The 20,110-nt window shown below is 44.1% G+C and overlaps 1 protein-coding gene and 1 long non-coding RNA gene across 2 annotated transcripts in view; one reads left to right on the top strand and one right to left on the bottom strand.

Moving 5' to 3' along the window:
- Atad1 (ATPase family AAA domain containing 1) overlaps positions 1–1,596 on the bottom strand; it is a 41,967-nt gene extending 40,371 nt beyond the window's left edge. Inside the window, exon 1 of the mRNA XM_052187127.1 lies at positions 1,279–1,596. Within this exon, the coding sequence (XP_052043087.1) occupies positions 1,279–1,469 (191 nt within the window). The 5' untranslated portion in view covers positions 1,470–1,596. The remainder of the gene's footprint in view (positions 1–1,278) is intronic.
- On the top strand, positions 1,396–13,512 carry LOC127688480 (uncharacterized). Its single transcript, XR_007978709.1, has 4 exons — positions 1,396–1,480; positions 9,509–9,579; positions 12,380–12,554; positions 12,869–13,512. It is a non-coding gene; the product is annotated as an uncharacterized LOC127688480 (long non-coding RNA).
- The last annotated feature ends 6,598 nt before the right edge of the window (positions 13,513–20,110 follow it).

Raw genomic sequence — 20,110 nt, 5'->3', positions numbered from 1 at the left:
GGGGCGGGGAGGGAGACGGAGACTACTGTGTGTCTAGGCAGGGGTTTGTGGTGGTAGCAGCAGCTAAAATTTGAGTGAAGAGGTAGTCCATAGAATGGGAGGATATCTTTGCCAACTGTCTGACTGAGGAGTAATATCCAGAATATATAAAGAACTCAAAAAACTGTCAGGTGATGGCGGCTGACGCACGCCTTCAGTCTCTACACTTCAGGGAAGTAGAGGCAAGCAGATTTCTAAGTTGGAGACCTGCCTGGTCCTCAGAGTTCTAGGACAGCCAGGGCCAATCAAAGAAACCTTATCTCAAAAACAAATACACAAAAGACTACTGCTCGTCTATATCCTTAAGTGACTTCAAAATCCTGAAATGAAACTGAAACATTCTGCTTTGTAGACAGTGAATGGAAATATTACATACAGTCTCCACAGATGAGATATATACCCATCTATCATTATCATCTATCATAAGGCACTGATATATCTGCAAAATAGCTGCAAATGTGAAGAATGTATTTCAACTTTGCAGAGACGCTAATTTTAACAAAATATGCACACTGCTGGATACAACTAAGAAACACCACAAACAACACCGGTGAGATTCAGAATTACCTTTAAACGAATCTAATTTTAAATCTTTTCATTTTAAGTTCTGGTTTCAGGGTGGATACCCTATCTCCGAGCAACTTACTAACGTTTATACTGCAGTATTTCCTAAGTCATTGCAGTGTGCTACAAATTGGTCTCTCAACTCAAAAGTCCCAGTTCTGTGCCTATCAAGGCCCTACAGACGCAGCCTGTGACAATGAAGTCCTGCCATACTTCTCGCGTGGAGAGCAAGCAGGTCATTTTATATATAGGCATCTTCCATGAAGGCATGGCCAGCACTGAAGAAACACCTCCGCCTTTGCACAAAGAGGGAGGAGCAGGGCCAGCACGAGCAGACCGGCTCTTTCCAGCCGCCCGCTTACACGCCTGGTCCTGAGGTCGCCCTGAGCGCCCCCAATCCTCCAATGACCAGGCCGCCTACAAGAGATGTCCTTGCGGGTGGCCGGAGTCTCCCGCCAGCGCAGAGACCAGAGGGCTCGCGCGGGGCCGGGCGCCAAGGCGAGGCCCCGGACGCCCTTGGAGGTTAATCCGCTGGATCCGGGGCGGCGCTCCAGTGTGACCGACGCGGGAGCAAGTGACTGTCGGGCTGGTCTCCCCAGGTGAGCGCCAGGCCCTGGGGGACCGGGAGGAATGGGGGACGCACCTGGCCCGGCCCCGCGGGAACCCGCTACTCACCCGGAGGCAGGACCAGAGACGACAGGAGCCTTAGCCCGGCCTCGCACAGGAAAGAAATGCGGCCTCGGAGAGAACGCTTCCGGGGGCTGGAGCCCCGCCCCCTCCGTACAGAGCATGCGCGATCCCTGCGGAGCCGCTGATGTGCCAACCGAGGCATGGCGACGCAGTGCAGAACGAACTACTTTCTCCATCCCACACCTTAGTGAGTACCCGCTGTGCCGATATATTCAGAAAGGTAGATAGGATGAACAGAGTGCTCCCCAAAGGGCTCCTCTTGAGTTCAGCTTGAGAGACTCAGAAACTGAATTGGGAAAGACGCTTGACACGTGAAATCCCTTGCTACTCTGGAGCTGTACACAACCCTGACAGAGGAGCCTTTTACAGAAGGCAAAGAAATGCTCCCCTGATTTGCTCAACTTCCACCACCCGCTGCAAGTCCTCATGCTGCTGCGCAGACGCGCATGGCCTCACCATCTGCCTTTCGGTTTCTAGGGTGAGCTCACCCTCCTCCCCCATCTCTGTACTGATGACACCTGGAGGCGGTGCCTGAGAATCCACTGAACGCTTGAGCAGTCGGGCAGACCAGGGAGGTCTGGCAGTTGGGTCAGAACAGGGCATCTGGTGACAGGTTTTGCATATTGATGACTTTTTTTTCTTTTACCCCTTCCTCTTGCGAAGTGAGGACGTGACATCAAGGTTCCAAGGAGCCTTATCTGAAAGCCAGCCCCTTTCTGAATATACACAGTACTAAGGAGCAAGCTAAGTAGACACACTGCCTCTAAACAAAAGGAACATCTCTTCAGATAAAGGCAGCAGGACTATGAAGGAATAAGATAGACTTCTTAAGACCTCTTTCTATTCCTGGAGGAGGTAGTATGTTTTGCTCTGTTGTCAGGATTATCTTTTAAGGCTAAAGAATTCTGCAGCCAAGCTGGGATTGGTGTCACATACCTCTTTTTCCAGCATTGGGGTGGCTAAGCAAGGAGGATTGCTTTGTACCCTGGATCACTGCTTCCTCCCTCTGTTGACAGTTATATTGGTAAAGGCTGTTGTCCATAGCTGTGGGGAGACACAGCCCAGCAGTGCTGCCAGTGCCTGGAAAGTTCCTAGTTAAAGGACTGTATTGGGGTTCAATAGAAGAACACAAGAGATGGAATGAATAGATATTAAAAGAGAATTTGGGTATTTTGTTTGTTTGTTTTGTTTTAATTTTAGAATGGTTTGCAAAGTCTTTTTTTCTTTTTCTTTCTTTCTTTTTTTCTTTTCTTTTTTTCTTTTTTTTTATTTTAATTTTCGAGACAGGGTTTCTCTGTGTAACCCTGGCTGTCCTGGAACTCACTCTGTAGACCAGGCTGGCCTTGAACTCAGAGATCCACCTATCTCTGCCTCCCAAATGCTGGGATTTTTTTTATTGTTTGTTTTTTTTTTGTTTTTTGTTTTTTGGATTTGGTTTTTTCGAGACAGGGTTTCTCTGGGTAGCCCTGGCTGTCCTAGAACTCACTCTGTAGACCAGGCTGACCTCGAACTCAAAGATCCACCTGCCTCTGCCTCCCAGAGTGCTGGGATTAAAGGCGTGCACCACCACTGCCCAGCTCACAGCACAGTCTTGAGTGGTCCAACAATGGCTGTCCTGGAGGTTATATGCCTCAGCAGTCAAACAAGATGCCAAAGATTTAAGGATTCCTGGAGAGCCACTACTAGTTGTTAGTCCATGGGAAAAATCTGGATTCTCATTTCAGTGAAAGAGGTCAGAGGCAGCAGTATGAACAATGGCAGATACACTAGGTAACTCACCAGCACGGGAAAGGGCAAGCAAACTGAATGTAAATCCCTGGGACTCCCTTATATTTGGGCCAATATCTGGACTGCCCAAGTTTAGAATGAGTCCATCAGTTAGCCTAGTTAAGAGACTCCTTCACAAGTATGCCTAGTGGCTTCTCAGTGATTCTAGACCTTGTCAGTTCTGTCCATTAACAGTACCACCATCACCGTCACTGGGACCTCTCCTCAGATAAAGTCAGATCCTTGACTGTGCATCAGCAGCAGCAACAGCGACAACACACACAAAAAAGACTTAAGACAAAGTGGGTTTGTTAAGTAAAAATACGTGATAATATTTCCGGTCTAAGCTTAGGGACATGGAAGGTTCAGAAGACAGTATCAAAATAAATCAAAATAAATCAAAATAAATGTTGCTGCTTATTTCCTTTCCAGTGAATTGCCTATCTCTGCTGTACCCAGTGTTTTAATTTAGGAAATTTCTTGTAGATCTTAAGAGATCAAATTAGGCCGGGCGGTGGTGGCACATGCCTGTAATCCCAGCACTTGGGAGGCAGAGGCAGAGGCAGGTGGATTTCTGAGTTTGAGGCCAGCCTGGTCTACAAAGTGAGTTCCAGGACAGCCAGGGCTACACAGAGAAACCCTGTCTTGGAAACAAAACAAAACAAAAAAGAGATCAAATTACTGCCCAAAGGGCTCTCCATCCTACCCCATGGACACTTGCTCAACTGTGTCCATAGCAACTTCGTTCATCGGAATCAGAAACTGGAAACAAACTAGATGCCTCTCAACGTTAGAATGGATAAAGAAAATGTGGTACTGGCTAGAGAGCCGGCTCAGCAGTTAGGAGCACTGACTGCTCTTCCAGAAGTCCTGAGTTCAATTCCCAGCAATCACATGGTGGCTCACAACCATCGTAATGCTGTAATGGAATCCAATGCCTTCTTGTGTGTCTGAGGACAGAGATGGTGTACTCACATACATAAAATAAAAAAAAATCTTAGAAAGAAGGAAGGAAGGAAAGAAAAAGAAAAGGAAGGAAAGAAAGAGAGAAAGAAAGAAAGGAAAGAAAGAAAGAAAGAAAGAAAGAAAGAAAGAAAGAAAGAAAGAAAGAAAGAAAGAAAGAAAGAAAGAAAGAAAATGTGGTACATTTACATTACTCGGCTGTTTAAAAAAAAAATGACACCATGGAATTTGCAGGCAAATGGGTGGAACTAGAAGAAAAATTATCCTGAGTGAGCTAACCCAGACCTAGAAAGACAAACATGGTATGCACTCAGTTATAAGCAGGAATTACCTGTTAGTAAAAGATAACCATGCTATAATCCACAGGCCCAGAGAGGCAAGGGAATGAGCAGGGATGAGGGGGTTGGGTCCCGTGCATCTCCCTGGAAAGGGAAAATAGATTCTGTGAACAGACTGGGGAAAGGGAGGATGAGACCAGGAGGGATCAGACAGAGTGGGAGGGAGGGAGGGAGTGGGGGAGGGAGAGGGTAGTGGGAGAGATAACTGGAATTTGGGGTCATTTAGCAGTGATGTGGGAACTCCCTGGTATCTACAAGGGTGATCCTAGAGAAGACTCCTGGTAATGGGGGACACAAAGCCTGAACCAGGCATCTTCTGGAAGCAGGCAAGGCTTCCAGTAGTGGTACAGGGACATGTTCTAGGCGACATGTGGGAGTGGCCAACTTGCAGCCCATGTAACCACAAGAGGGAGCCCACGCCTAACACTGCCGGGATGACCAGGAACCAGAGGCTCGATAACCTAGAGACCCAAAATCTGACAAAAAGAGGAGGAAGTGGGGAGGAGGCGGCGAGGGGGGGAGGAGGGGGGAAGAAGAAGAAGGAGGTGGAGGAGAAGAAGAAGACAACTAAAAACACATGTCTGAGATAATTCTTAACGATATTCTGCTATATTCATAGATTGGTAACTAACCCAGTGAGGCTTCATTCAGCAACTGGTGGGAGCAGATGCAGAGACCCACAGCAGAGCTTAGGGAAACCCCCAGAAGGGATGGGGCAAGGATCATAGGAGACAGAGGAGTTGAGGATATCATGAGAACATGACCTACAGAATGAACTAAGCAGGGCTCATAGGGGCTCAGACTGAAGTGACAAATATTGATGCTGTATGGGTCTGAGCTAGGTTCTCTGCATATATGTCATAGCTATGTAACTTGGTGTTCTTGTGGTACTCTTTGAACAGTGGGGCTAAGAGGTTTCTGACTCATTCATCTGCTTTTGAGACCCTTTGCCTACTACTGGGTTGCCTCATCCAATCTTGATGATATGGGATGTGCCTAGGCTTATTGTGACATGTTAAGCCATGTTTGGTTGATACCCCTGGTAGGCCTGTTCTTTTCTAAAGAGAGAAGGAGGAGGAGAATGAGGAGGAGGAATGGATCTGGAAGAGAGGGTATTGAGAAGTATGGAGGGAGGGAAAAGTTCAGTTAGGATTTAATGTATAAGAGAGTAATAATTTTTTTTAAGATATCAAATTACTGGCTTTCTACAAACCATACATGTTCTTTTCCAGAAGTCAAAAAATCAGTAGAGGGGTCTTAAGTCCGATTAGACTTAATTGGATGCCACCAAGATATGGATGCCACTAATGTATTTTGAGTTACTGTGCCTAGCTGGTTGTTTTTGTAGTTCATAGACATAGACATAGACAGCTTGGTAATACTATTGCTTCTTTTCCTTGGAACTTTTTTTAATTTTTTATTTTATTTTTTTAAGTTTTTTGATACAAGGTTTCTCTGTGTAGTCCTGGCTGTCCTAGAAGTCACTCTGTAAACTAAACTGGCTTCCAACTCACAGAGATTCACCTACCTCAGTCTCCCAAGTGCTGGGATTAAACCCCTGTGCCACCACTGCCTGGCTTCTCACTTGGAAACTTGGAAAACGCCTGCCTTCTGGTGTCAGGAAAGCTAGTCCTCAGTTCAGTTCCAGCTTGGATCCTCATTGTCTTGGGCGCTTGGTTTCTCCAGCAATACGGACTTAATTTTCAGCCTCTAGGAGGCAACCTAAGGTAACAAAAACACCACATAATGTTTTGGCAGTCTAGGGGCTTCTTATGCCTGGTATTGAGGGGTTTGTTGGATATTCTATGGGTTTTAGTGGAGTATTGTTAGCCCAGTTGGGAAAGTTTTTTGGGTTTTTTTGTTTTGTTTTTTGTTTTAATTTTTTTTTAATTTTTTATTTTTTTATTTTTTTGGTTTTTTGGATTTTTTTTTTTTCCGAGACAGGGTTTCTCTGTACAGCCCTGGATGTCCTGAAACTCACTTTATAGACCAGGCTGGCCTCGAACTCAGAAATCCGCTTGCCTCTGCCTCCCAGAGTGCTGGGATTACAGGCGTGCACCACCACCGCCCGGCTTACAATTTATTAATAAAACAAATAATGTTTGCTTTCTTATATATTAGGAGAGCAATTCCTGATCATTTCCTGGTCCCATTGGATTGGAGGGCTTTTTCCCATCCTTTCATTTAAAAGTGGTACCTGTCTTTAAAGAGAAAGCTGAGTTCCTTGTAGACAGCAAGATAGATGGATCTGGTATCTTGACCCATTCAGTAGGCTGTGTCTTTTGATTAGATAATGGGTGTCATTAATATTTAGAGTTACTGTTGAGAAGTGTATGCTGATTGCAGTCATTGTGGCGGTGCTGCTGCTGCTGTTGCCGTCTGTGCTGTTGCTGTCTGTGTTCTAAGTGTTTCTTTGTATTTCTGTAATTATAGCTTCTTTGTTTTCCACCAGCCGTCAGTTATGCTTACTCCTCTTCAGTCTGAAGTTTTGCTTTTGAGGTTTTTATTAGGGTTAGGCTCTGGATAGGAATTGTTTTAGCTTGTTTGACTCATGGAAAGTTTTTCTCACTACTTGGACTTTGGCAGACAGTTTTGCTAGGTATTATAGTCTAGGTTTGCAGTTTTAGGATTTGGGGTACATTTAGAAGAGAGTTTCTTCTGGCTTTTAAAGTTCCTAGGAAGTCAGTTGTGACTCTGGGGTTTTCCTTTACACATAGCATGTGCTTCCCTCCCCCACACCCCACGGCAGCTTTCAACACACTTCCTTGTTTTGTTCTGTGCACTTAGTGTTTTAGCTTTAATATTCTATGAGGATTTCTATGCTCCTTGTCTCTGTGTGGGTGTGTCTCTCCTTGTGTGTGGACATTTTCTTCTGTGATCTTGATGAAGATCTGGTCTGTGCTGTTGACCTGGGGTTCTTCTCCATCATCTATGGAGTCCTATGATTGGAAGGTTTGGCCCTTTCAAGGTATCCTGAATGTTCCTTTCCTGATTTTTATTTTGTTTTGTTTTTAAATTTTTTCATATTCTTCACGTGTTTGATTGATTTATACTTTACCCTTGAGTTCTGAACTTGCTCTGTAGATCAAGCTGGCCTCAATATCACAGAGATCTGCCTGCCCCTGCCTCCCAAGTGCTGGGATTAAAGGTATGCACCACTACCACCTGGCTCTTTTTTTTTTTCAAGAAATTTTTCTTTTCTTTTTTTTTTTTTAATTTTGGTTTTAGATTTATTTGAGACAGGGTTTCTCTGTCCTAGAACATGCTCTGTAGAATAAGCTGACCTCACCTCACACTCAGAAATCTGCCTGCTTCTGCCTCCCAAGTGCTGGGATTAAAGTAATGGGCATCATACCAAACTTCTGAGTATTTCTTCCTCCTCCTCCTTCTCCTCTTCTTTCTCCTTCTCCTTCTCTTCTTCTTTTCTTTTGTTGTTGTTCTTTTAATTTTATTTATTTTATTGTTTTCTCTTTTTTTAATGTAGGAGTGTAGAAGTGCTCTGTCTGCTTTATACTTACATGCCAGAAGAGGGCATCAGATCCCTTTAGAGATGGTTGTGAGCCACCATATGGTTGCTGGGAATTGAATTCAGGACCTCTGGAAGAGCAGCCAGTGTTCTTCTGAGCCATCTCATCAGCCCTAAGCATTTATTCTTAATATTATTTAGTGCATTCTCTTTTTAAGTTCATTGGGTTGTTTTTTATTTGTTTTTAATGTTCTTCAAACTTCTTGAGTTATTTGAGTTTATGATTGCTCTTTTAAACCGTGTGTACTAGGGTTCTTTCTAGGTGAATTTCATTGGCAAACATTTCTATAAGACTGGTAGATTTTGAGGAGGGGGTTACTTTCATATTGTTATGATATATTATGTTATTTATTTATGTGATGAGACCTTGTCACTTGTACTTCTTTTGTTAGCTCCCACAGCTACTGGGAACATAGCACAGAATTTATCTGCTGGTTTGGACTGGAAGTTTGAATATGGTTTAGGTGGGTTGAAGGCAGGTGGACACAGGGGCTGGGTTGGCATTCAGGATGGGTATTCTGGTCCCAAACTTGGAGTTTGGGGGTAGTGTCAGAAGGGGTGTCCTAATGAGGTCAGGGCAGTAGATGTGGGGCTTGTCCTAGATCTGGGAGCTGGGGAAGATACATGAAAAGGGAAAGGGAAAGGACCAGGTGGACTCACCCTGTTAGGTCATGCTTCAGCAGGTATAGGACCTGGCCGGCACAGAGGTTGGATATGGCTCTGAGAAAACCTATAGGTTGTAGGTGGGTGGCCTGTGCCTGGCTTTTTACATCCGACAGACAGGAAAAGTCTGTCAGAACCTGCCAATCCCTTGTGCTGTAAGATCATTCTGCCTAAACCAGTCTACCAGAAATCAGGCAAACATGTGAGATGATTCTCAGGTGAGTTTAAACCATAGCTTGAGAATGTATGCCCTGGTGAGTGGGAGCTGTAGTTGTGTTTCTACAAAAATCTTTACCACTAGAGTCCCCAAGGCCGACCTGTCAGTAATCCAACTAAGATAAAGACATCCTAGCAAGCTGCATGTGGTGGCTCAGCCTACAACACGGCAACGTCAGAGTCTGAGACGTGAAGATCACCATGAATCTGAAGGCTTTGAAGCCAGTTTCAAAAGAGAAGGAAAGGGGAGGAGAGGAGAGGAGGTGGAGGAAGAGAGAGAGAGAGAGAGAGAGAGAGAGAGAGATTAAACCACCAAACCAAAACACCCTTTCCATAGTTTTCATAATAAACCTTGGAGTAAAATCCCTTTGAAAGGAAAAATCATCCAGATATCTTTACAGAAGCAAACACACCAAACCGAAGTCTATTCATCGTTCACTGGAATTCACTTGACAGTGGCTTAGGAAGGAAGACTGGAAGTTCAACAGCTACATGAAAATCATACAGCAGTTATAGTTATGCCACTGTATGATTATGCCACTACAGTTGCTACTTGGTAAGCAAGGTTCTTATAAAACTACTATAGTATAGATGATAATCATCGTAATTAGTTTTGGCAAGGGAAATTAAATAGTATGGGCAAATAATTAAAATAGAGGAAGAATATGAAGCTGTCCCTGAAGCCACAGCGGGCTACGGGGGTGGGCAAGGGAGGTAAAATCTAAATCTTTCTCTCCTGTAGGAATGGTAAGATGGAATCCAGGCAAATGAATCCCAAAACAGCACTCTCAGAAGACTGGGATATCTAGGCAGGTGAGTTGATAGTTCCACTCTATGAAAAGCCCAGAGTTTAAAAGATAGCAGCAACGATAAGAAAGCATATTGTTGTAAATCCACTTTCCTTGCTTTTGTGGTTTTAAAACACAGTATCCACTTTCCTTGCTTTTGTGGTTTTAAAATACAGTACATAATTTTCAAAGTGCATAAGGTGAATTATGTAATCTCCTCACACTAGTAGAAGAGACTAGTACTCACCCACAATAGCCTGACCTTTCTGCTAACCTTTTTCTCCTCAGTGCTGCTGACCCTTTATCTTTCATAGCTCCTGCTGCCCAAAACCTCTTTTCTAGAACCTAGTATTTATTTTAGATCTACAATATCTTGTTCATCTTTCATACATTACTCAAACTCTACCGTTCAAAAGTTACTATCAGTGGATAACGCCAGGACTGATTACCCAAAAAAAAAAAAAAAAAAAAAGTATCACGCTAACAACAGCCTCATTAGCAATTTCAAGGCATAGACAAAAGATTCACTCACTGCCCTGGGATTCTTTTGAGACTTCTTAAATGCCATTCCATGTGGTTTTGTAAATGGGGGAGGAGGTGAGGGAGATCGGATAAGAATAACAAAGGGGGGGATTCTTTAGCCAAAACGGAGGAACCGAAGTTGAAATGTTCTCTCCTGCTGCAGCAGATTGATGGATGAGGCTAGGGCGGCTGCCGGGGTTCCCGGACTCCCTCGGCTTCCCATCCTCTAGAACCTGGAACAGCTTTGGCTGTAAGTAGGTCACTCGCTCGCTCTCATTTACCTGATTCTAGGAAAATGCCTTTGAAAGCACTGGAAAACCAAGCTTAGGAAAACCCTAAGGCCCAACCCCATCCAAACACAGCCTTTTCTCTATTGGGTGATGCACCTGGCAACCTCGAAGCATTTGTGAAACAAATTTAAAGGGACGAGAAGTCTTTGAGATTTTATAAATGGAAGTTCTCTCCGTCTCAGATCCCATTCCTGTGGATGTAACCCATGATGGGGCAAGAGGGAAGGAAGGGAGACAGTCCAGGGTTAAGGCCTGTGCAGTCGACTGCCTTACTGCTGACTCAGCAGGATGGATCTGCTCATGGGTAACATTCTTAGAAAGGAGTCCTGTCAGGGTCAGTTCTGATAGCTACAGAATTTAAGAACGTAAGATTCATGTATAGCTCTGAGTTTGAACTTTCATCAGGGTGACTTTGGGCTTCTGCTCACAGGCCTCAGTTTCCTACATTTTGTATGGGAACAGTACAGTATACACATACTGTGCCATTCATTGATCTGCACTGGGAAGTAAGATACAATACATAGAAAATGGAAAGCAGAAGCAAGGCTGGCGGTGTCTGACCCTGTCGCCTGCCTGCGGGCCCTTTCCCCCTGGGCTGCCCTATTTAGATGTGCGCAGTGTCACTGCAACTCGATATGCCAAGCCTGGTTGATATCCTTGGGGAGACCCCCCCCTTTTCTGAAGAGAAAAGTGGGGGGAGTGGAGGGGGAAAAACTAGGAGGAGAGGAGGGGGGAACTGTGGTTGGGATAAAAAGTTAATTAGTTAAAAAAAAATCATGGACTGAAGTTAACCAAAATAAACCAAACAAAACAGCTACAACAATTAAACACTAAAAAAAAAAAAAAAATGCCACTAGGTTGTGGTAGTGCACACCTTTAATCCTAAGCACTTGGGAAGCAGAGGCAGGTGGATTTCTGAGTTTGAGGCCAGCCTGATCTACAGAGTGAGTTCCAGGACAGTCAGGGCTACACAGAGAAACCCTGCCTCGAAAAAACAAAAACAAACAAACAAACAAACCACTAAAAACAAAGCAAAATAAAAATGTGAAGTCAATGCCTGACATTCAGCAGGTGACCAAAGTGGATGCTGGTGTGTCATATCACAGACAGATGGCATTTTCATTATGTGATGACGTTAATATTCCCTCACTCCCTGAAGTGTATAAGGAGAGTCATTATCATACATCTCTTTGATTTTGGTATGAGGACATGACCCCTTACATGTTTCAACTCTGGCATCCTGTCTGAAACATTAAGGTTTGACTTATGAAGGGACCATATGCTGTTCCTGTGACCTCTTAGTTCATTATCTTTGATATTTATCTTCCCTCTTCCTGAGTCTTACTGATCAGTAGGCTGCATAGTCGTAAGAACAGTCATTCCAAAACCTATAAAATGTAATCTCTATGACCCTAAGGTAAATTTAAAATATTAATCTGGGTGTGAGTGCTCACGACTGAAACCCAAGGCAGGAGAATCAGGAGGCCTGGTCAGTCTGGGCTATTTAGTGAATTTCTAGGCTAGTTAATGGAAAAGTTGATCAGTCCATGAGAATAATTGTGGCTCTTTCTCAGTCTATGGTCAGTGCTGGCTTTGGTTATCAGTAGCTACTTATTGGCTGAACAGCCCTTGCTTGGGCAGAGTCCTAAAGACTTTAAACAGAAGAATGTTAAGTCTTTTGACTTAACTTTAGTTGCTTATTATTTTTTAAGCTGAGGTTTGTCTCTGATAAAAAATTGTCTATTTGCTTACTGGAAAGTTACATAAGTTTTTGTACTAATTAAAAAAAAATTAGTTTAGCATATGAGAGTATGACCCTAAACCAGATGGTGTTTTAGAACGGAATACCTTGCAAGTCATCTTTTTTTTCTGCAAACAACAGGCATCTTTTTACCTTCAATGATAAAGTCAGCGTTGTTATTCAAATAAGAGTTAATTCACTGAAGCTCAACACATTTACTAAAACCTTGGTTTGTGGATATGACACGTGCATCTATATTCATGTTCACACAGGTTTGCACGAGAATGCAGACTTGTGGTCACGACGTGCCCTCCATCACTTTCCACCTAATTTTCTGACACAAGGCCTTGCTGGGACCCGGAGTTTACGGATTGGCTAGTTTAGCTGGCGAGTTGAGCTGAGCTTCCGGAGTCTCCTTGTCTCCACCTCCCAGCACTGGCTTTGCAGGTGCTCGCCCCTCGGCGCTACGCGGGGTCGGGGGTGGGGGGATGTGAACGCAGGGCCTTGTGTTTGCATTGCAAGCACTTTACCCACTGATGGTGACACTCAACATTTAAGATGTTTTCCTGTCGAGAGAAGGATACACAAACACACACACACACACACACACACACAGAAAGAGAGAGAGAGAGGGGGGGGGGGGAGAGGGAGAGAGAGAGAGATTCAACAATGAATGCATTTCATCCACATGCAAAACCAAGGGCTGAGTTGACTAATTTCAGGCATCGAAAGCCCTGCTGGGCCTTCTCTTTTCGCCACAGGGAACCGGCAGCCGTGCACAGGCAAGCCAAGCTTAAAATCCGCACCCCTCCCTGCTTCTATTGTCATTGTTTCTGGATCAGGGGAATAAAACAGAAGGACGCGGAGAGGAAGACAAAAGGGAAAGCCTGCGACTTGAGTTACAGAACTGCAGGAAACCAACCACACTAAATCGGCAGAGCTGAAAGTCCCATTCAGCTTCAAAATAGTGCACCTGATAGAGTTTCACAAACCCTTCTACCTTCCTGCCCGCTGCGGGTTTTTAAATACCTTTACCCAAAGCCAGAGGGATGCTCACGCCCTTTTCTTTGCGTCCCCGAGTTCTCCCGGTTTATGAAGAACCAGAAAGGGGGACGGGCGTTGGAAAAGGAGGCTGAGAGGTTGACTCCTCGAGTGTGTTCTTCCCTGAGGTGCTTTGTAAAGAACTGAAAAGATGCTGGAGTCGCTGCCGTCTAAGAGCTGCTTCGGAATTCTCTCTAGGTCGCCTCCAGTCTCTGTTGGCTCTAGCCCGCCTTTGTTCCAGCCCCAAGTTTGGGCCTCTTGGAAATAAATATGTCAGCCAGTTTCGTTGCATGTTATCAAAAAGCTTACAATTACAGTGTTTTAGTTTAATGAATAATTCCTTCCTTCGACGAATAAACCAAGAATGGCAGTACATGAGCTCACAACCCCACAAAAGTATCTAACACAAATACGTTATCTACTCATTCCATAGGAGGCAGCCTCTGTGTGTGTGTGTGTGTGTGTGTGTGTGTATGTATGTGTGTGTGTGTGTGTGTGTGTTCCCTCGGGAGCAGAATCCTTGTGAGTTCAAGATGAGCACTCTACCACGGAGATACATGCCCAGCTCTTCTGAAACTCCATGTAAATATCCCCAAATTCTGTTCCTGCCAAGCATATGTTGGGTAGATATGAAACACAGTTTCCTCCACTGAAATGAATAATCTGAAGTATGCAGGATGGAGATTACTGCTGCTCTATACAAATATTTATCACACCAATTAGACTGCTAAAGATTATATAATACTAGACTACTCTTTCTATAATATTGTGAATTGAAGTTACCAGGAAAAAAAGTCACACCTATGCTAAAGATTCTGTAAGACTGCTTATGATTTTATTATCGTGGAGGGTTGGAATGCTGCAGGTCCTGAGACAAATTATTGCGGACTATCTTTATTGCCATTAGCAGCCATTCATTGTGTACCTGTTTATCTGACAGACTACGATCCTTTGAACTATTTTCTAAAATCTTTGTAATATGTTAACTTAATAGACCACCGCCTTTCACCAACAGGGAAGCTAAGAATGTCTTCAGATAACATCTAAAGCCTGCAGCAGATTCTGACAAGGTGACACACATTTTAATCCCTGCCCTTGGGAAGCAGGGCAAGACAGATCTCTGTGATCTTGAGGCCAGCCTAGTCTATATAGCAAATTTAGTTGGGGCTACACAGTGAGAACCTGTTTCAAGTTAGAAAAGAAAGGTTGGCATGGACCATCTTTGCCCTTGAGAAACATCTCTGTAGTAGGGTTAGAGAAATGATTAGGGGAGCCGTGGCTGTGTATCTAGGGAGAAGAATTTTTTATTCATAGATTTTCAGGGTTGAAAGAAATATTAAATGTTGTTAAATTTTCATCCAAAGTTAGTGTAGAATCGCATTAAGTGTGGTGTTTTATAAAAGATAGAGAAGTCAGGGATATGTTTGAGGGGGACGTAGTATGGTATGGGGTAAGGAGGTGCCTCTGTGGGCCTATGCTGAGGCATTCCTTCCCCCAGAGGGACCAGCCACATGACGGTATGGTATAGAATAGAGTTTATTTAGAGCATGGGGAGGGGGGTTGAGGGAGTAGAGACAGAAAAATGCAGAGAGAGACGAGGGTGGGTGGGGTGGGGTGGGGAGTGAGTCAGGCACACCTGCCTGGAGCTAGGCATCTGTGGGGCGGTGCCTAAATGCGGACAGTAAGAATGTGTGCCTCAGGGCGGAGGACTTGGTGGTAGACACTTGCGTAGCTTTCTCCAGATCCCAAGTTCAGTGCCCGGTCCCCTTAAAAAGATGTGTGCCTATGCACATTGTTCTAGTCAGTTAAGAAACAGATCAAATCATAGCTTTCCCAAATGCTAACTTTATGTTTTGAGGTTATTTATTTTTCCTCTCTGGAAATGAATTCTGTCATCTATAAGGTGACTATAGCATCTATGTTATAGGCTTTGTGATAGGGCTGAGGATAATGCATGTAAAGGTATTGGAACACACGATTCTGTTATCTATAAAATGCATCTAGCATTTATGTTATAGGTGTTGTGATAGGGTTGAGGACAGTCTATTAAGGGAACTGGGGCACACACACTACACATTAGGCAATCATTGTGAACACAATATCCAGCAAGCAGCCATGGACATTAGGCATTCTTGAGGATGTGGAACTCACTTCCTACCCTAGCAAACCTCTGCATGTTCAGAAGATGATGCGTCAGTGTGTGTGGGTTCTTCTTATAGATTCTCTTTCCCCATAGAACTTTATTCACTGTTCTCCATCTTACTAGCGAAGCTACACAGATAAAGTCCATACGGCTAGATTGTGAATCTGGAATGCAGGGTATACTTAAGGACTGGGTATGAACACTATAGGTTTCACAACAGAATCTTTGCTCCAACCAGCTTCCCTTTGTAAGTACTCGGTGGTTTCACGGTTATTGGATTTGCTATCAGTTAGAGTATGTTTCTGTTCTGAGAGAGAGCAAGAGGAGAGAGAGAGAGAGAGAGAGAGAGAGAGAGAGAGAGAGAGAGAGAGAGAGAAAGCTTGACTGTAAACTGTACACTGTATCTGTCACAGTTTTGAGATAGGGCTATAAATGCAGAGCCCTTCAACTAAAGCTTTATTATAGTCATTGATAAACTTAATAAAAAGTTCCTGGTTGCATGAAGATAATTTGGACATTGAATCAGTTATAAGATTAGATACGGGCCTGTGAAGTAGTGTGATTGACAGGATACTTATGTAGCATTCCATATGTGCCAATCACCTGAGTAAATGCTTTATATATATTAACTCAGTTAATTCTCATAACCCTAGGCACTAAGTAATACAACCATTCTCAGATAAAGAGATGAAAATGATTCTAATTGTCTTACTAAATAGTAAATGCCTGTCCTAGTGTGCTTTCTGTTGCTGTGATAAATACCATGACCAAGAGCAGCTTGGGGAGGAAAGGGTTTGTTTCATCTTATAGGTTACAGTCCATCATGGAGGGACTCCAAGACAGGAACTCCAGGCAGAGCTTGAAGCAGAAAGCATCCATTAGATAAAGGCTTCTCAGCTTGGTTCCAGGCGAATGTTCAGTTCTCCTTAAACAGCCAAAGATGAGAGTCCATGAGGAGTGGGCTGGGCTACATCAATGAAAGCAATACCTCACAGACAAGCCTGCGGGCCAATCTGATAGAGGCAGTTAGTTCTTCCATTGAGGATCTGCGCCCCGAGATGTGTCAAGTCTACAACCATTAATATTAGCCATCACAGTACTGTGGCACTCTGCATCCCACTCACTGTACCTCGTTCCTGTCAAAACTCAATACATTACACTGTCACTGGCCCTTTAAAAGAAGTATAGTAAATGTAAACTTTTTTTTTCTTTTTTGGTTTTTTTCCAGACAGGGTTTCTCTGTGTAGCCCTGGCTGTCCTGGAACCCACTCTGTAGACCAGGCTGGCCTCGAACTCAGAAATCCGCCTGCCACTACCTCCCAAGTGCTGGAATTACAGGCGTGTGCCACCACTGCCCAGCGTAAATGAAAACTTTGAGATCTATATTGAGAGATTTTATGAAAGCACTATCAGAAGTTATCCTTTTAAAGTTACTTGTGTGTGTATGTGCATTTGTGTGTGTGTGTATGTGCATGTGTGTGTGTGTGTGTGTTGTATGAGTGTTCCACAGCTCGTGTGCGGAGATCAGAAGACAAGTCTGCGGAGTGGTTCTCCCCTGCCACCTTTGTGTAGGATCCAGGGATCAAACTCAGGCTGTCAGCTTGCATGACAAGCGCTTTTACTCACCGAGCCATCTCACTGGCTCTCGAGTTGCCATGGATATGATGTAGAAGAGTACAAAATGCTGACTGGGAATAATATCTAACTCCTTTGTGTGTGTGTGTGTTGGGGGAGGGGGGAACCAGGCTTCTAGATTGCTGCATTTTATATTACAGCTATGTAACTGTGAAGAATTAGTCATTGCCTTCCAATTTTGATGTGTTCAGACAGATTTCCTCAGAAATTCATGCCTAATATTAAAACGGCCGCCGCACATGTTTGGCAAGATGGCTTAGTGGATAAAGGCACTTGACACCGAATCTGAGGACTGATTTTTTTTTTTTCGAGACAAGGTTTCTCTGTATAGCCCTGGCTGTCCTGGAACTCACTCTGTAGACCAGGCTGGCCTAGAACTCAGAAATCCGCCTGCCTCTGCCTCCCAGAGTGCTGGGATTATAGGCATGTGCCATCACTGAGGACTGATTTTGATCCCTGATAGAGAAAGAGAACCAACTGCCTGTGTATTCTTCTGACTACTCAATGAGCACTGTGCATGGGTGTCTTCCCCTCAATGCACACACACACACACACACACACACACGTATGTGTGTGTGTGTATTGTGTGGTGGTTTGAATATACTTGGCCCAGAGAGTGGCTCTATTGAGGTATGGCCTTGGAGGATGTGTGTCACTGTGGGGTTGGACTTGGAGGCCCTCCTCCTAGCTGCCAGGATAAGAGGTAGAACTCTCAGCTCTTCTAGCACCATGCCTGTCTGGATACTGCCATGCTTCCCACCATGATGATAATGGACTGAACCTCTGAACCTGTAAACCAGCCCCAATGAAATGTCCTTTTAAGAGTTGCCTTGGTCATGGTGTCTCTTTACAGCAATGGAAACCCTAACTAAGACATCTATGTTGGTACCAGGGACTGGAGTATTGCTGTGATAGACCTGACCATGCTTTTGTTTGGAAGAATGTGGTATGGGACTTTGGATTAGGAAAGCCATGGGATGCTTTAAGAAAGACTTACTGGTTGTTAAGGTAAAGGCTCAACAGAGGCCCAAACAAAGGGAAACCGAGGCGGGGAGGGAGTGTGTTGGGTGGAGAGGCATATACACATGGAGGCAGAGGGAAGGAGGAAGGAGAGAGGTTGGAGGGGTCTTAGGGGAGGGGAGATATCAGGGAAAGGTTTTACCATTGGCAATGTAAATGAAAACAATATTCAATTTAAAAAAAAGACTTAATGGACCATCCTAATAGGAATATGGAAGACATTGGTGCTGAGAGTGATTTGGAGTCATTCTTACAAAGTTTCAGTAAAGAATGTTGCTGCTTTTTTACCTTGTCCAAAGAGTCTCCCTGAGGCAAACGTAAAGAGATATATGTTAATTGCATTGACAAAGAAAGCCCAGCATAGACTTTGTCCCCTAGTTTACTCTCATGAAGAGTGTATTAATCAAGTGTAGCAAGCTTAGAAAGCAAAAATGCAGAATGTATGATTCAAGTAATAAAAGGGAGCCAGGAAGTATAATGGGGCTAAGTCCTGTGTTGGAGGAGATTAAGGGAGTGGTGACCTCTGGGCAAAATCCCACCGAAATAAATGTATTGCTTATGGATTTACAGTTGAACAAGGGATAGTTCGAGTTAGGTGTTAGTACCTGCTTTTATAATCTGGACTTTAATCTGGAATGAACTACAATCCAGAAATGAAGGGCACACCTGTAATGCAGATCTCGAGGCTAGAAGACACATGCTACTGATCCATATCTTGAGGAATTGTGGCCTTGAAAAGCTTAGGCCCAGGCATGGTGGTAAAAGCCTTCAGTCACAGGAAAATAGAGGCAAGCAGATAGATCTCTGAGTTCAAGGCCAGCCTGATACAGAGAAATTTCCAAGTAGAGAAAAGCTTAAATCTAGGCATAGTAGACTACATCTTTAATCCCATGCAGATCTCTGAGTTAAAAATCACTTTACATAGCAAGTTCTAGGATAGCCAAGCTTAGGCAGAGAATAGATTCATTAAAATCAGAAAACTGGTGATAATGCAATAGAACAAGGTACGGAATGTTCCAGGCCCAACAAGCAATGGAACATGGCAGCTTCAGCCTTGTTTAGAGTCAAGAATAGAAGGGGTTACTGGGACAACCAAGTACTGCTTAGCTGGAGCTAAGAAATTAGTGGTGATTAAAGAGAGACCAGAATCACTGAGATGAAATCTTCTGGGAAGCGTCTTCTGAGAGCACAAAGAAGCTATGTTCCAGAGATACTCAAGGTTGTGCCTCATACTACAGCTGGACTGTATGCATAAGAATCACTCAGGTGGCACTGGTTTTGAAGGCTTGAACGGGTCATGGAGAACAGCTGAGCTTGGTACTGTGCAAGGCCATGAAAGACCATTGGTGAAGGTATAGCCTCAGTTCCAGTTGATGGCCCAGGACTGAAGGGGTCATGCATAGAAGTTAAGGCTTGGCACCACGAAGAGAGCCTATGAGAAGCTACTGGAGATTTGTTTGAATAGGCCTATGGAGGCCCAGGGATGTGGTGGTTTGATTATGCCTGGTCCAGGGAGTTCTGCTATTAGGAGTGTGGCCTTGGGCTGGAGAGTTGGCTCAGGGGTTAAGAGCACTGACTGCTCTTCCGAAGGACCTGAGTTCAAATCCCAGCAACCACATAGTGACTCACAACCATCTCCATAATGACATCCAACACCCTCTCCTGGTGTGGCTGAAGACAGCTACAGTGTACTTACATATAAATAAATCTTAAAAAAAAAAAAACAGGAGTGTGGCCTTGTTGGAGTAGGGATGGCCTTGTTGGAGGAAGTGTGTCACCATGGTGGTAGGAAGGGCGGGACTTTGAGACCCTTCATGATTCTGCTCTTGGCTTCCTTTGGATGAAGATGTAGAACTCAGATCCTCTAGCACCATGCCTGTCTGGATTCTGCTGTGCTTCCCTCCGTGATGATGATGGACTGAGCTGCTCAACCCGTAAGCCAGCCCCGAAGAAATGTTTTCCTTTTTAAGAGTTGCCTCAGTCACTGTGTGTTTTCACAGCAATGGAAACCCTAAGACTATATATATTATGCATGTATAGCTCCATGAATTTTAATGCAAGAATAGATCCATAGAAACACCACCTTAATCAGAATACAGATTAGTCTCACTGTTCTAAAACCTCCCTGGTGTAACCCCTTCTTAATTATCCCTTCCCTTCCACT

This window comes from Apodemus sylvaticus, chromosome 1 (genome assembly GCF_947179515.1).
Source record: "Apodemus sylvaticus chromosome 1, mApoSyl1.1, whole genome shotgun sequence".
Taxonomy (NCBI): domain Eukaryota; kingdom Metazoa; phylum Chordata; class Mammalia; order Rodentia; family Muridae; genus Apodemus; species Apodemus sylvaticus.
The sequence above is the reverse complement of the archived record's forward strand: the minus strand, read 5'-3'. Positions and strand labels throughout refer to the sequence as shown.